General features: G+C 41.2%; 1 protein-coding gene across 1 annotated transcript in view; it reads left to right on the forward strand.

The window, feature by feature from the left end:
- kcnq1.2 (potassium voltage-gated channel, KQT-like subfamily, member 1.2) overlaps nucleotides 1-13,484 on the forward strand; it is a 176,661-nt gene that overhangs the window by 65,256 nt on the left and 97,921 nt on the right. Inside the window, 1 exon segment of the mRNA XM_078256113.1 lies at nucleotides 3,456-3,478. Within this exon segment, the coding sequence (XP_078112239.1) occupies nucleotides 3,456-3,478 (23 nt within the window).

The raw sequence follows: 13,484 nt of genomic DNA on the forward strand, positions 1-13,484 counted from the left end.
GAGTTTGATTTATGCTTGCCAGGATAAGGCATGTAGTTAAAGCTAATAAAAGGATGCTAATAGCCAAAGTGGACATTAGATCATATTTCACTCAACAACTCCTAAATAAAGCTATATTTCATTAACTTAAAGGGGTGGTTGTGCATTACAGTAACACTGTCTTGCACAAACAACGTCTTGTATTGCCAGACCTATCTACACAGCGCTGTGTCAGCAGAACTGAAGTATGGTCTGGCTACACCGCTTATCTATTCTGGGATAGAAGAAAAAACGCTCTGGCTTGTTTGTATTTTCTTTAAACCAATCACAACTGTCCTAGGTGGTGCTAATCCCTGGATGCAGCAAAAGTGCACTTGCAAAATAGACGTTGACAGCAAAGCTTCAGTCAACCGATTAGTAACGTTAGAACCGGGCCATCGGCCGAATCTTGGTCCATTTAGATCGATCCAGGGGTTTGCGTATCGATGTAGTCGTATCTGTGATAATACAACCGGATACCGATTTGTATCGGTGAATCTTTACATCCCTACTTGATACCCATATAAGTGGTCTTCACTTGGGAGCAAAAGCACAGAGAATCAAACAGAAATTTAATAAGTATAGATGGCTTGTCTTATGTCCTCTTTTTTTATCAAAAATATTGTCTTTGGGTGACATCCAATTTTTCTCATAGCCACTGCCAACATCTGACTCTTCCAAACCTCAAGTATTCTCAAATGGGCTTAGAGTTTTGGAAAAATAGTGCAGAGAGAGAGCAAAGTGGAGCTCCAAATTGTAATGATGCATTCAGCAGAGACTAGATCAGCCTGCTTTTCTCTACGCTGTATACAAATCTATAATCTCCCAAAGCGTTCTAGGATGAACTCCTCTCCAACCTCATTTGCATTGATATGAAATTTGGACAAAAATCCAAGAAAGGGGGGACACCCCTGGGTGATTACAGGGTCACTAGCCAACCATAAAGGAGAATCCCTACAAGCCGCCAGGGCCAAGAAAAGAAGCACCGCGTTGGGTGAAAACAGGACTCAGACTAGGGCTCATTGTGTCTGCTATCTGTCGCTACACAATGAGCCGTCTCATTCTTTGGGACGAGTGTCAGGAGTTCAGCCTTTATCGCCACGACCTGCGTTTGACCTCACAGGAGGGTAGCGATGCAGCTGAAGAGGCCTTGTTGAAACTTTGGAGACAGAAACACATACCCCGGGGTGCTTCTTTTAGGCTCATCACTCAGGAAGAGCTTGTAAAACAACAATGACACACATATACAACACACATAGACCTAAATGCACATGCACAGAAGAATATATCTAAAACATGTCAACCCACCCTCCTCTGCTGAAGGCGTATGATGGGCAGATAGAGAATTTAAGTAAACACCAACAGCTACATAGTGATATGCCGTGTTATGGGCCCCCTGACAACAACGTTTATTGTTTTCTGAAGAGAGAAGAGGTGAGGCAGAGGATCAAGAAGTTAGGAATGACAGGGTTTTCACCATATCTGCAGCTGGAGAAGCAGGTATGGATGTTACTGACATCTAGGGTGAAATGACATCTGAGTAGACAAACATCTGCAAATATATAAGTAATACACTGGGTATTTTTGGGCTCTTTACAATATTTTTACAAATATAAAGGCATTGGTTTCATTTGATCAGATTTTTTTTTACTGCTTTTAGTATTTTTTTCTGCCACACATAATTTCTTCATTTACATGCCACTTTGCAACACAGTAATACAGTAGAGACCTAATTTATTGATATATTTCAATATTGATCGATCCAGCTTACTACAATGTGCTACGTTGACAAGTGGCTCATTCTAATGCTTGGTGGGGAATGTTAAGGTTACAGCATTGTTCAACACGCTCATTAAATTATTTTTTGTATGATTGTTTTGACCACGATTAACAGCACTGGGCTTACCCACAATTAAGCTTTCCACGAAACTTAAGCTGTATGGGTAGTTGACCAATCTATTGCTAAGTTAGCCAGCTAGCGCACCCCGGTCCGTCTGCCTTACTCCCCTGTGCTAAAAGACTTAAGTCCTGATGAGAGCAGACAACAGCCCTGGGGAAACAGCTACAGCTAGGCCCCAGCCAATTAGCTGTGGTATTATTGCATGTAGTAGCAATAATAGCAGCCAGCCACTACAGCAACCCAAACACAGGCAGCCCAGACCCCAGCGCCGGGTGCTAGTGACGCTAACAGCAGCAACAGAAAGTTAAGTGATCCGTCATGGACCAGACTACTGTATATTTAACCCCAGGCGCCTGAGTCTGGCCAAAATCGGCCATCAGGATGTCTCCGGTCCAGTACCCGGAGATGCCACCCACCATCCCCACCCGCGAATCATCCCTTTCCCCCCGATGACATCCAAAACATCCAAAAGGGGACACTGACATTTAGAATATATTGAAATATTGTGGTTATGCGGGAAGGACTGCGGCAATTTCATTAGTATGACATGAATAAACGTTACTAAACGTAACATGAATACAAATTTAATAGATTAACTTGTCCATGAACAGATATATTTTAATTGTCAATGGTGATTAACAATGAAGACTACAACTCCCATGATCCCATGCAACTTCACAACATCATCAAAAGTGTTTACATCCATGACTTCCATTGAGAGAACCCTAGTGGCAGAAAATTACATATTGTACGTTTAAGTCACTATCTATTGCCGAATAAGGTAACACAATGGTGATGGGCCTATGGACCACTGATGAAAGCCTTTGCATTTCCAGTATTACGAACTCGGTGTCTGTGGTGACATTCCTGGGAAAAATCCCAAGCTGCGCACAGAGTGACACATCACCAAGCAGTGTTTGGTCCGCCAGAGAGGGTAGGCGGAGCTAACGCAACAGACTTGCTCTTTAACTCACTTGTGTGTGTGAAGCAGCGAATAGTTTTTTCCGGTCTCTACTAGTGTTGCCAGTCAACTGTTACTATGACCAAACAAAAGAAAAGAGTGATGACTACAGATGATGAGAATTCGAAAACAAGTAAAAGTGAGATCCAAAAACACACCTGCAATTACCGCTTATCGCCATAGGTGCTGCCAAAGATTTGAGATTGTAACTTTAAATCAAGTACTGTCTAACTAAGAACTACGTTAGTGTTAGGGCTGTCCCAAACAATTCTTTTTTAAATGATTAATCTAGCGTTAATTTTTCGATAAGTCGACTAACAATACATTTTTCGATTAATCTAACGATTAATTTTTCAATTAGCGATTATTTTCCCATTGCTCAATTATTAACAATTCACCCAAAACAAATTTCAATAAGGTTCAAATCTGTATTTATTAAAATTGTTTAACACTGCACTGTTCAAGTAAAATTAATTTGTAGTGTAACCTGAAGCCAGATGTAGGCTATCAATCCAACCACAAAATAACTCTTCTCTAACTCACTTTCAGGAGGAATACAAAAATAACATTTTTAAGTAAACAGAGCAAGTGCAAAAAGAGTAGCCTGTATTTGCTTTTTTTAACAGTAGGTAAAATAATGAATAAGTTCTTGTTTAACATCCAAGCTCTTCTCCCTTTAATTTAACTTTAAATATTTGTATCTAAAGGCTGGTTAAGCACTGTAGGGAGGAGAAGTTGGACAGTTTTTTTTGTCATGTTCCAGTGATTGGCACATCTGGGTGATGGCGTCGGATATGCGGTAGCATGTTTGATGTATTTCCACTCACATACCCAACAACTGCTGAACAACGCCGACACACTGTCCTCGTCTTATACCACTCTCTCGCATGTACTGCTCTAACTGACCCAAATTCCGACGTTTTCGAGGCGGGGACCGCACCAGGTGGGAGGGCATGAGACGAGATGGCATGACACGGGAGGCTCCAGGCTGCAGCCATACATTCTCGAAGTTTTCCCAAACTTGCGATCTTAAAGAGGCCACTCTTGTAGGTCGCCGCTACTCGCCATACTCGTCCTTTCGTGCTGCTATCTCTGACTCACTCACTGGACCGTCAACCTGACAAATAAACTGCATGTAGGCGGAGAGATCGGCCAGCTTCAGAGCTAAGGTGGGGCTTAGTTCCACATTACATCAGTTCCGCATTACATTAATTAATTAATACTCACGCAAGTTTTATTTATTTATTTTATTAGTGAGGCGTTGACGCAAATTATTTGTGCCGACGCATTTACGTAATCGATGACGTTGACGTAGTCCCAGCCCTTCTTCCCAGTCATTTCTCATCCAGCAATGCACGTACACACGTCACCACCATGATCATAACCAACACATTCATTATATCCTCGTCACTGTCATTTTAGCTGTCATCAGTTGAACCACTAATTTCTTTGTTAGTATGAATTACCCAGATCTCAACCTGAACCAAACATTATAAAGTGTTATTCTTCCATAGGCAAGATTCCCACTCCACCCAGCTCTCTCTCTCTCACACACACACACACACACACACACACACACACACACACACACACACACACACACACACACACACACACACAGAACTCCACGAGGAAAACACTCTTATTTAATTTCCACTGGTTTCGGAACAGATTAAACACCAGTGCTCGGGTCTCGGGTCAGCACCGCTGCTCATACTGTACAAACATTCCACATCCGTCTGAGGCCAGGGCGGACCTGCTGTCAGTCAGAGAGGGTGGAAAACATTTACAGTCACATCATTTGGGTGCCCAGCAGGAGCTTATGTCAGCTTCACCATCACACACACACACACACACACACACACACACACACACACACACACACACACACACATACTCAAACATATACAGGGTCTCTAGATTTGAAGAAGACACATGGGTGATTGTGGTGTCTCCTCCTTTGATCAGCTCCTGTCAGCTGAAGGTGAACCAGCGAGAGATGAAGTGTACAGTACCCAGCAGCCACTGAAATCAACAGGTGGCTGTTTGCAGTCTGTTATTGTTTCGGTTTTATTCTGATTTTCACTCTCTGGCTTTATTTTATTCTCTTGTTTTCTCTCATCGTTTATTGGTGCTTGTTCCTTTTCCTCTCCTTTTCACCTCACTTCATACCATATGTGAAAAAGACAGCTGTGTGTTGGATGTGGTTGTGTGTGGGTTTTCTGTTTGTGGGCACATCTCGCTGTCACTCATGGGTGAGCATGTGCCCATAATCTGTTGTGTGTTTATATGTTTCTACACACGTGTGTGTACAGTATGTATGTCAGCCAGCTGTGGAGATAAGCAGGTTACAGCACTTTGCAGACTTCTCTTACACAGGAAGTGGATAGCTGTGGTGGGGCTGAGTACCAGTATCAAAAACAGTTTGCCACATGAAACAACCTTTGTTCTGCTGGTTATACCTTTTTGTAATCTGTCAGCATTTTTAGAATTTAGAGAATCTGCTTTGCATTTCTGAAACAAACAAAATGTATAATCAAAATTTTGCATAGGTTTTGGGACCCCATATTCATGTAAGCCTCATAAGAAATAGAACCATGACTTGAATCCATGCATGGCTGTGAAAAATGCAAAGCCGTAGTAGCAGTGGCAAAAGATGATATAATGGTTTTACCTGTCTGGTTTTCTTTTTCTCTTCTTAGTTTTAAAAGATTTGTGTTTCTCAGTTATTTGCCCTGTCGTGGACTGTAAGTATGGCTTGATATGTCTTGGCTTGACAATGATATCGTCTTCATTGCATTCCCTGTTGACACAACAGCCATGCACCCCTCCATCACACTCCAGCTCTTGTCTCTTAGTGTAATGTCGGGAGAGGAAAACCAACACACAGTTCTAACTCTGCCAATCCACTCCCCTCCTCTCGTTTCTGCGTCGCTAGGCAGCCCTCTTTTTTTGGCACCCTCTTTCTCTTCCTCCTTTCGTACATCTGAAAGGGGTCAATGCCACTGCATGATGGAACCACAGGGCTAAAAGTCTTTGGGCCAGACACTGGAGGAGTCCACTACTAATTGCTCTCGGCGAATCCCCAACCATTGTCCTCCACTGGGTTTCAATTTGAATTTGAATGGAGGTAGCTAGCTGGTGCTGAGAGTGTAAGGTACACAAATGACTGTCACTGGGAATGGATAGCAGCGCTACAGGGATTGTGAACTTGTCCCCTAAATAAGCACTGTTGGCTTTTTGGCTCTGCATAAGTTACGGTGTGTTTGTACTAGCATAAGCGCCATATTGATGAACGCTTGGCTGAAGTAATATTGGGATTGAATGGGAGATGTTTTGGCCTGGACATTTTGTCAAAAGGATTTCTTTTTGGCTTTGATGGAGATGTGCTGTTGTTCCTTGCCCTTTTGCAGAATCACATTACATCATTAGACACAGGCATAAAGAGGGAGTTTGAGAAAAAATATTTAGTAGCCCAAAGCTGTTCCACTTGATATTCATACTTTATTTATTCCTAAAGGTATTTGCCTTTCTCTTCATCTGTGACTGCGAGGGCATTTTAAGACAAGTTCAAGTTGCCCCTCAAGTGCAAAAGCCAAGTCAATATATCCAGAAGAAAGATGGAAAGACAGTGAGACAGACTGGCCAGGTCTGTCCCAACAGACAGACAGACAGCTGAACAAATTGCCAGACCTCCCCCTCCCTGCAGTTTACTTGTTCCTTCTCTATAGAGGCGAGGGTCCTGGTCCGTGTCCCCCTCTTCTCCTGCCTCACTAGTGGTTAATTGAGCCCCTACCAGGCCTCGCCCCTTTATTGCCTCCATTTGTCAAAGCCTGCAGGCCTGAATGGTGCCAGAGACCTTTTACAAATGAAGAGCCTCCTCGCCTCTCCATCTCTCTCCATCCCTCCATCCCTTTATCGCTCTCTCCATCCCCCAGAGCAAACAGGTCTGACCCGGGGCAGTTCAGGGCAAACAGTGGCTCAACAAAGGCAGTTCCTCAGTCGGGGGGTGTGGGTAGGTGGCTGATTTTCTTCCTGACACCTCCAAGGTCAGTGGTCCTAAATCTTACTGTGGCAGATGTGATGAGCTTACCTTGTGGCACCCACATCTTCTGCTCTCCCACAACTGACCTAGAAAGCCACAGATTGAAACACAAGCATGCTAAAAGAGCATCATGGTTTTGTTGTGGATTAGTCCAGATCCTGTAGACCTCAAAGCAGGAGACAGGTGTACGGTGGGAGGTATTGTATGGCGCCAAAGTCTGTCCAGTGTGAGGCTGTCATCAACACATGTGCTGCTGCCATCCCGTGGTCTGCATACTGCAGATAAGAGCAGCTATTCAGCCAAGAAGCCATTCACTATAGTCATCTTTGTTTGCCAAGGCCAGAGACAGACCTGTAACGTACAGAGAAATACATGGGAGGGGGCAGGAACTCTAACAGGCAGAACAAAATACAAGGAAGAATGACAGAAGAAGGAAACAGAGAAAGAAAGAGAGTCAGTGCGATGCCATATGGAATCGAAGAACACAGAAGACTGTTTGTCTGTGCTTTGTGCGTCGGCTGCCACACGTACCATATCAGATTAACACAAAATTAGAATTAGAATGAAAGTCGACCCAGACTTTCATAAAGCCATGCTGCTGGCTAGTGGCTGTGGATTTTCTCTTTGTCTTAGACACAATTACTGTCTAAAGGGCCACTTTACTGATTTTTGACCTGAATCCTACTCTTCTGGTGTCAGGATGATGTGTAAAATTCAGGCATACAGTATCAACATATTGTGTGCCTTAACAGCTTACCCCTTTAACTCCATAGCCTGTAATGTAAAATGCATCATCTAATGGAGTGCTCAATTTTTTTAAACTCAGAAAACTGAGGAATTAATCTTGTTTGCTTACTAGGAGTTGAAGAAAACATATTTTAAAGTTAAGGGCTGATGGCATAGTGGAAAAAGGGACAAATGTACTAGTGAAATTAGATATTCAGGACTACTCAACAACACAGAAGTGTCTCGTTTGTGCCCTCATGTAGATATATATATAGATATCCATATTTGAAAAAACAGTGATATAAGTGTTATACATCCTTTCATCTATCCACACATCTTCATTTAGCATGTGTAACGTAAAAAAAAAACAATAGTTCGAATAGATGGCACACACACATGTATTTTGTTCTGTGATATGAAAATGTATCATAAAGAGGCAGCGGTTCAGGCTGTTGCTGATAGTGCTGCAATCAGCACTTAACCTGGCTCAACAGCTTGTAGCGGGTGATATGATACCGACTACTTTGCCGGGAATCATCAGGTAGTGGTGTGACTGGTAATATTTGCGCCTCAGGGCAACTGAAACTGAGTCACCATGTTGCAGTGTCACTGTGACTGGAGTTTTATTCTGTTGCACGCAACATGTTTGTACATTTGCAGGCAGCACAAATACTTTCTCCTAAACTAAACACATTTTGTCACACTTAAATATTGTTGATGGTTGTAACTTTTCTTTCTTTCAAAAGTAGATGAACAAGCCCAACTTGTCATTTAGTTGATAGTAGCATAGGTGGAGTAAATACTACACAGTTGAAACAACTTTACTATCAACAGGTAAATGTTTTTATTTGCCAATATTTGTTATAGTTAAAAGATTAATGCTTTTGTTAGGATGGTAAATATACAAGATTGATCTCACATCCATAATACAGCAATGATGGTAAAATGTTCCCTTTTTATTATGGCCTCTTTATTTTACTACAGAGCCCAATAGCAACCCCAAATCTCCACATTTTCTTCAGAATAACTTATATTTTGAAACTCAACACATCTCAGACTCGGCAGATTTCAGTGGAAATGATAAAGTAATGTTCTTGCCAGTGCAATGGTGTTGAAACAGAAACAAACTGCTTAGACATTAAAGCGAGTGTCATCTGGCTTTCAGCTTACCACATTCTAGATTTAAGTGCATTCTCTCATGTATCATCCATTGATGTTTGTTTTCCTAGATGGCCTGAGATATTGCGTCATATGTGCCTGTCTTTTCCATGGGTGACCCACCCTCAATACCTTTTGAAGTTCAACTTCATCACCAGGATCCTGAAACGTTCATGTCCAAGTGCACAAAACATCATGATGTTCTCGCGGCCATAAAATAAAATGTGTGAGGCACATTTATATGTGTGTGGATGTGGTTGGCGGGGTAACAGCAGAAACAACAAATATTATTAAAATTAAATCTATCTATAATTAAGAAGTTAATAGGATTTTAAAATGTATTGGACAGTAATAAGAAATGTAAATAAATGATCTCACTTTATGGACACATTTAAAAGTGTTAACATAAGTACAACATTGAAAATGTGGCATTTGATGGCCAAAAATAAGTTTGTTTGTTGTGAAGTCATACATTCATTCACAAACCTGTAAACATAAGATATCTATATCTGGATGTATTGTGTATTGTTCATGCAAGTTTTTTAGATTGTGTATGCGTACATGTGTTATGTGTATGTATTTCTATTCATGTGTGTTTGTGCTTCACCCGCCAGGGTGCCATGCCCTGGTGCAGAGGTCTTTGTTGTGAGTGAGTAGCCGTGAGTCAGGCCTGTGGGAACAAGCCCAGCTTCTCTCCTCTCTCTCCTACGCTTTCACACTCATCCCATCTTGTGTACCTCTACTTCACCCCTGGTGATGGGAAGGTGGTGTGTAGTGAACATGGCCGTGGAAAAACTCACACACACATGTGTAAGGGTCATCAGACCCTGAGAAAAAGAATGTGCATGTGATTGTATCTTTATGTGTGTGTGTGTGTGTGTGTGTGTGTGTGTGTGGGCGCGCGCATTTGCGTCTGTCCGTGTGTGACTTTTTTTCCTGTTGCCTAACATGAAGTAGACTTATTGTTCAAAATGGATTCCATATAGTTAGAAAATAGGGGCTAAATGGAAAAAGACACAAATAAATGTATTAAGCTGCCCACATTCTCTCCATTTTGTATGAACTAAATTGTAGATCTTGTCTGAAACTCTTCTGTGTATTTGTTTAAGTTTGTTTTGTTACTAATGAGTAGTAACATGAAAAATGTATTGTACATTTTAATATATCTAGTCTCAACATCATGTAAATGATCAAAAAACAAATATATCATGCTGATCTTGATAGCAATTTAGCATTACCCCGCTGAGATAGTTGTAACTATGGCCTTATATATGGTCTTTATTGTGTCTCAAAATCAATATTATGTCACAAATACAGAATACATATCTGCATCTCCTCAGACTTCCCGATCCTGAGTCATTACTGGCTGCAATGTCATTTTGTTGTTTTGTTTCTACGTTTTATAATCTATACACCAGCATCAAACTCAAGGTGAAGCTTAGGAGGGTTGAATAATTGGATAAGCGCCTCATGGACCAGATCAAGGAAGGGGTTTCCCCCATGGAGCTGGATAGACAGATTTCATGGGGGACTGTGGGCGAAGATAGGGTGGTAGTGTTATTTACCCTAGGTTCAAGGGTATGTTCATGTTGGAGTGTGTTGTTGTTTGACTTTGACAGTTTATGGGCTTTTGTTTTTGAAGATGCTGTCTCCCTTGTTTGTTTTTTTGTTTGTTTGTTTTTCTTGTCCCTTCTGGTGGGTGATGGCAGTATGCCATAAGGGAGCATTATGTCTATGACTACACAGGGTAATATTAACATCATCATCATCAGACCAGGTCATATTAGAGTAATTTCCTGGAATGTAAATGGGACACAGAATCCTACCAAGCTGAAAAATGCTGTATCTTAAATCAAGGCAGGCAGATGTGGCGCTTTTACAGGAGACTCATATGAGAAACTCAGAAGCATTGAAACTTCAAAAGGGCTGGGTGGGCCATGTCTTTCATAGGTCATATGATAGTAAGAAACAAGGTGTTGCAATACTTGTGCACAAGAAATTGAAGTTTGTTTTGCTTAAGGAGCACAAAGATGACGAAGGGAGGGTTGTCTGTATTGAATCTGTAATCAATGGAAGGAAAATTAACATATGTAATATCTATGCCCCTAATGAGGATGACCCTGAATTCTTTCACAAAACCAGTGTGCTTTTTGGGATGTTGGATGATGGATGTACAATACTTGGAGGGGAACTTAATCAGATACCAGACCGTGTATTGGATAGATCTAAGTATTCTCAGACACCATCTAAGGGTCAAATCATAAATCACACAGTAGAATCGATTATTTTGTAATTTCTAAAGATTGGTTGAATCAGTAATTGATAGTACAATAGGTGTCATAGCACTGATCATGCAACAGTAGAGCTGTGTTTATCTATTTGCATGGAAAAAATCAAAAGTAATAGTTGGAGACTTAATATATCTCTCTTACAAAACACAGTATTTAAAGAGTCACTCTCAGAAGATCTTACAAACTTCTTTCAGATTAATACTGGTTCTGTCTCAAAACTGGGCACAGTATGGGAGGCTTCAAAGGTATTTATCAGAGGCAAAATCATTGCTGAAGCATCAAAAAGGAAGAAACAAGATAGGGTGACAATCAGTCAGCTGGAGGATAAGATAAAACAAAAAGAGAGAGAACTGCCAGAAAGCTATAATGAAGATTTGTTGAAACAGGTGTGTGAGCTGAAGTATAGCCTAAATTATATATACTGCAAGAAGGCGGAGTATGCAATGTTCAGGCTTAAGGCCAGCTTCTACGAAAGCGGAGAGAAGGCTGGCAAACTGTTGGCTAGACAACTGAAAAAACGGGAGACTGCAAGTGCAATTCCTGGTATTAAAGGAAGTACTGGAAAGACAGTTACTTCAGCTAAGGAAATTAATCAGGTGTTTGTGGATTTTTACAAAACTCTCTACACATCAGATACAGTTTTTGACTCTGAAAAATTGGAAAAATGGTTTTCCAGGATCCAGCTCCCTAGTCTGTCGCCAGAACAAGTGCAACATTTGGAAGCTCCCATTAGAGAGGAGGAGGTTAGAAAAGCCACTCAGTCAATGCAGTCAGGTAAAACTCCAGGATTAGATGGTTTTCCTGTTGAGTATTACAAGTTGTTTATCAATATTCTAGCGCCTGTCTTAACAAAGGTGTGCTCAGAGTCATTATCAGCTGGTCACCTGCCTAACACTCTTAATGAATCAGTCATTTCTGTCATTCTTAAAAAGGGAAAGGATTCTCTAGATCCGGCTAGCTACCGGATTATTAGTCTGGCTAATGTAGACTATAAAATTCTCACTAAAGTTCTGGCTACGTGGCTCGAAAAGATTATTCCTTATATTATAGACCCAGATCAGGTGGGTTTTGTAAAGGGAAGGTCTTCCTCTGACAATTTGAGACGTCTACTCCACCTTATGTGGCAAAACAGAGAGGCTGATGAACCTGTTGCTGCCTTCTCTTTAGATGCAGAAAAGGCCTTTGACAGGGTGGAGTGCGGTTTTTGATTCATGTTTTGGAGACCTTTGGGTGTGGGCCGGGATTCATCAAGTTGATATATGCAGAACCAAAGGCATCAGTGTTGACCAATGGGGTAGTTTCATCCTTTTTTCAATATATCAAGAGGCGCAAAACAAGGAGACCCTCTCTCGCCACTATTGTTTATTTTATTTCTTGAGCCACTTGCAATGGCAATCAGATCAGACAAGCATAAGAGCGGGAGGAAGGGAGCATAAACTGTTTCTTTATGCAGATGACATCCTTTGGCTGTCTGTAGATCCTGTCACCTCAGCTCCCAGCCCTTGGAGATTATGGGAACCTTCTCTGAAATATCAGGTTACAAGATTAATTGGCATAAGTATGAAGTAATGCCAGTGTCTAGAACCTGTCTACCAACAATAAATAATGCACTTCAATTTAAGTGGATAGATTCAGGTATGCAGTATCTTGGGATTTGTCTTACTCCAGCTATCAATGACATGGTACAAGCTATTTTTTTTTCCATTGCTTCAGTTTCTAAAGGCTAGCCTGGATAAGTGGATACTGATCAACCTTAGTTTATGGGAAAAGTAAACACTATTAAAATGATAGTTGCTCCACAAGTGAATTACATATCCATGATGGTGCCATTGACTGTCCCAGAATCTTTTTTTAAGCAGTATAATAACATAGTTAGAGACTTCCTGTGGAATGGCAAGAAGTCACGTATAAAGCTTGAAAAGTTATATACAACCAGAAACAAGGGAGGGTTGGCTTTGCCTAATGTGGAACTATACAAAACAGCTTTTGAGGTATCTAAAATTGCTAAGCACTGGTGTGGTGAGAGTTCAGCTCTGAGTTGGTTGGATATAGAGAGGGAACTGGTGTCTCCAGTTGGGACTATTGAGGCTTTGTCACAATCTTTTAAGAAGAAAATGCATCCAAACCTAATCTTGCAGTATTCTAGGGAGACTTGGGCAAAAGTGCAAACGCAACTGCATTTATCTCAATATAAACACATGTATTCATCCATATGGAATAACCCCTCAATCAAAGTAGGAAGGGAACCTTTTGTATGGACCACCTGGCTGAATAAAAGCATCAATAGGATTAGTGACTTGTATGTTAATAGCCTGTTCCAGTCATTTGAAGAACTCAAACAAAAGTTCAATTTGACGGATAAAGCAGACTTCTGGAAATATTTAC

The sequence above is a fragment of the Sander vitreus genome, chromosome 8 (assembly GCF_031162955.1).
Source record: "Sander vitreus isolate 19-12246 chromosome 8, sanVit1, whole genome shotgun sequence".
Lineage (NCBI taxonomy): Eukaryota > Metazoa > Chordata > Actinopteri > Perciformes > Percidae > Sander > Sander vitreus.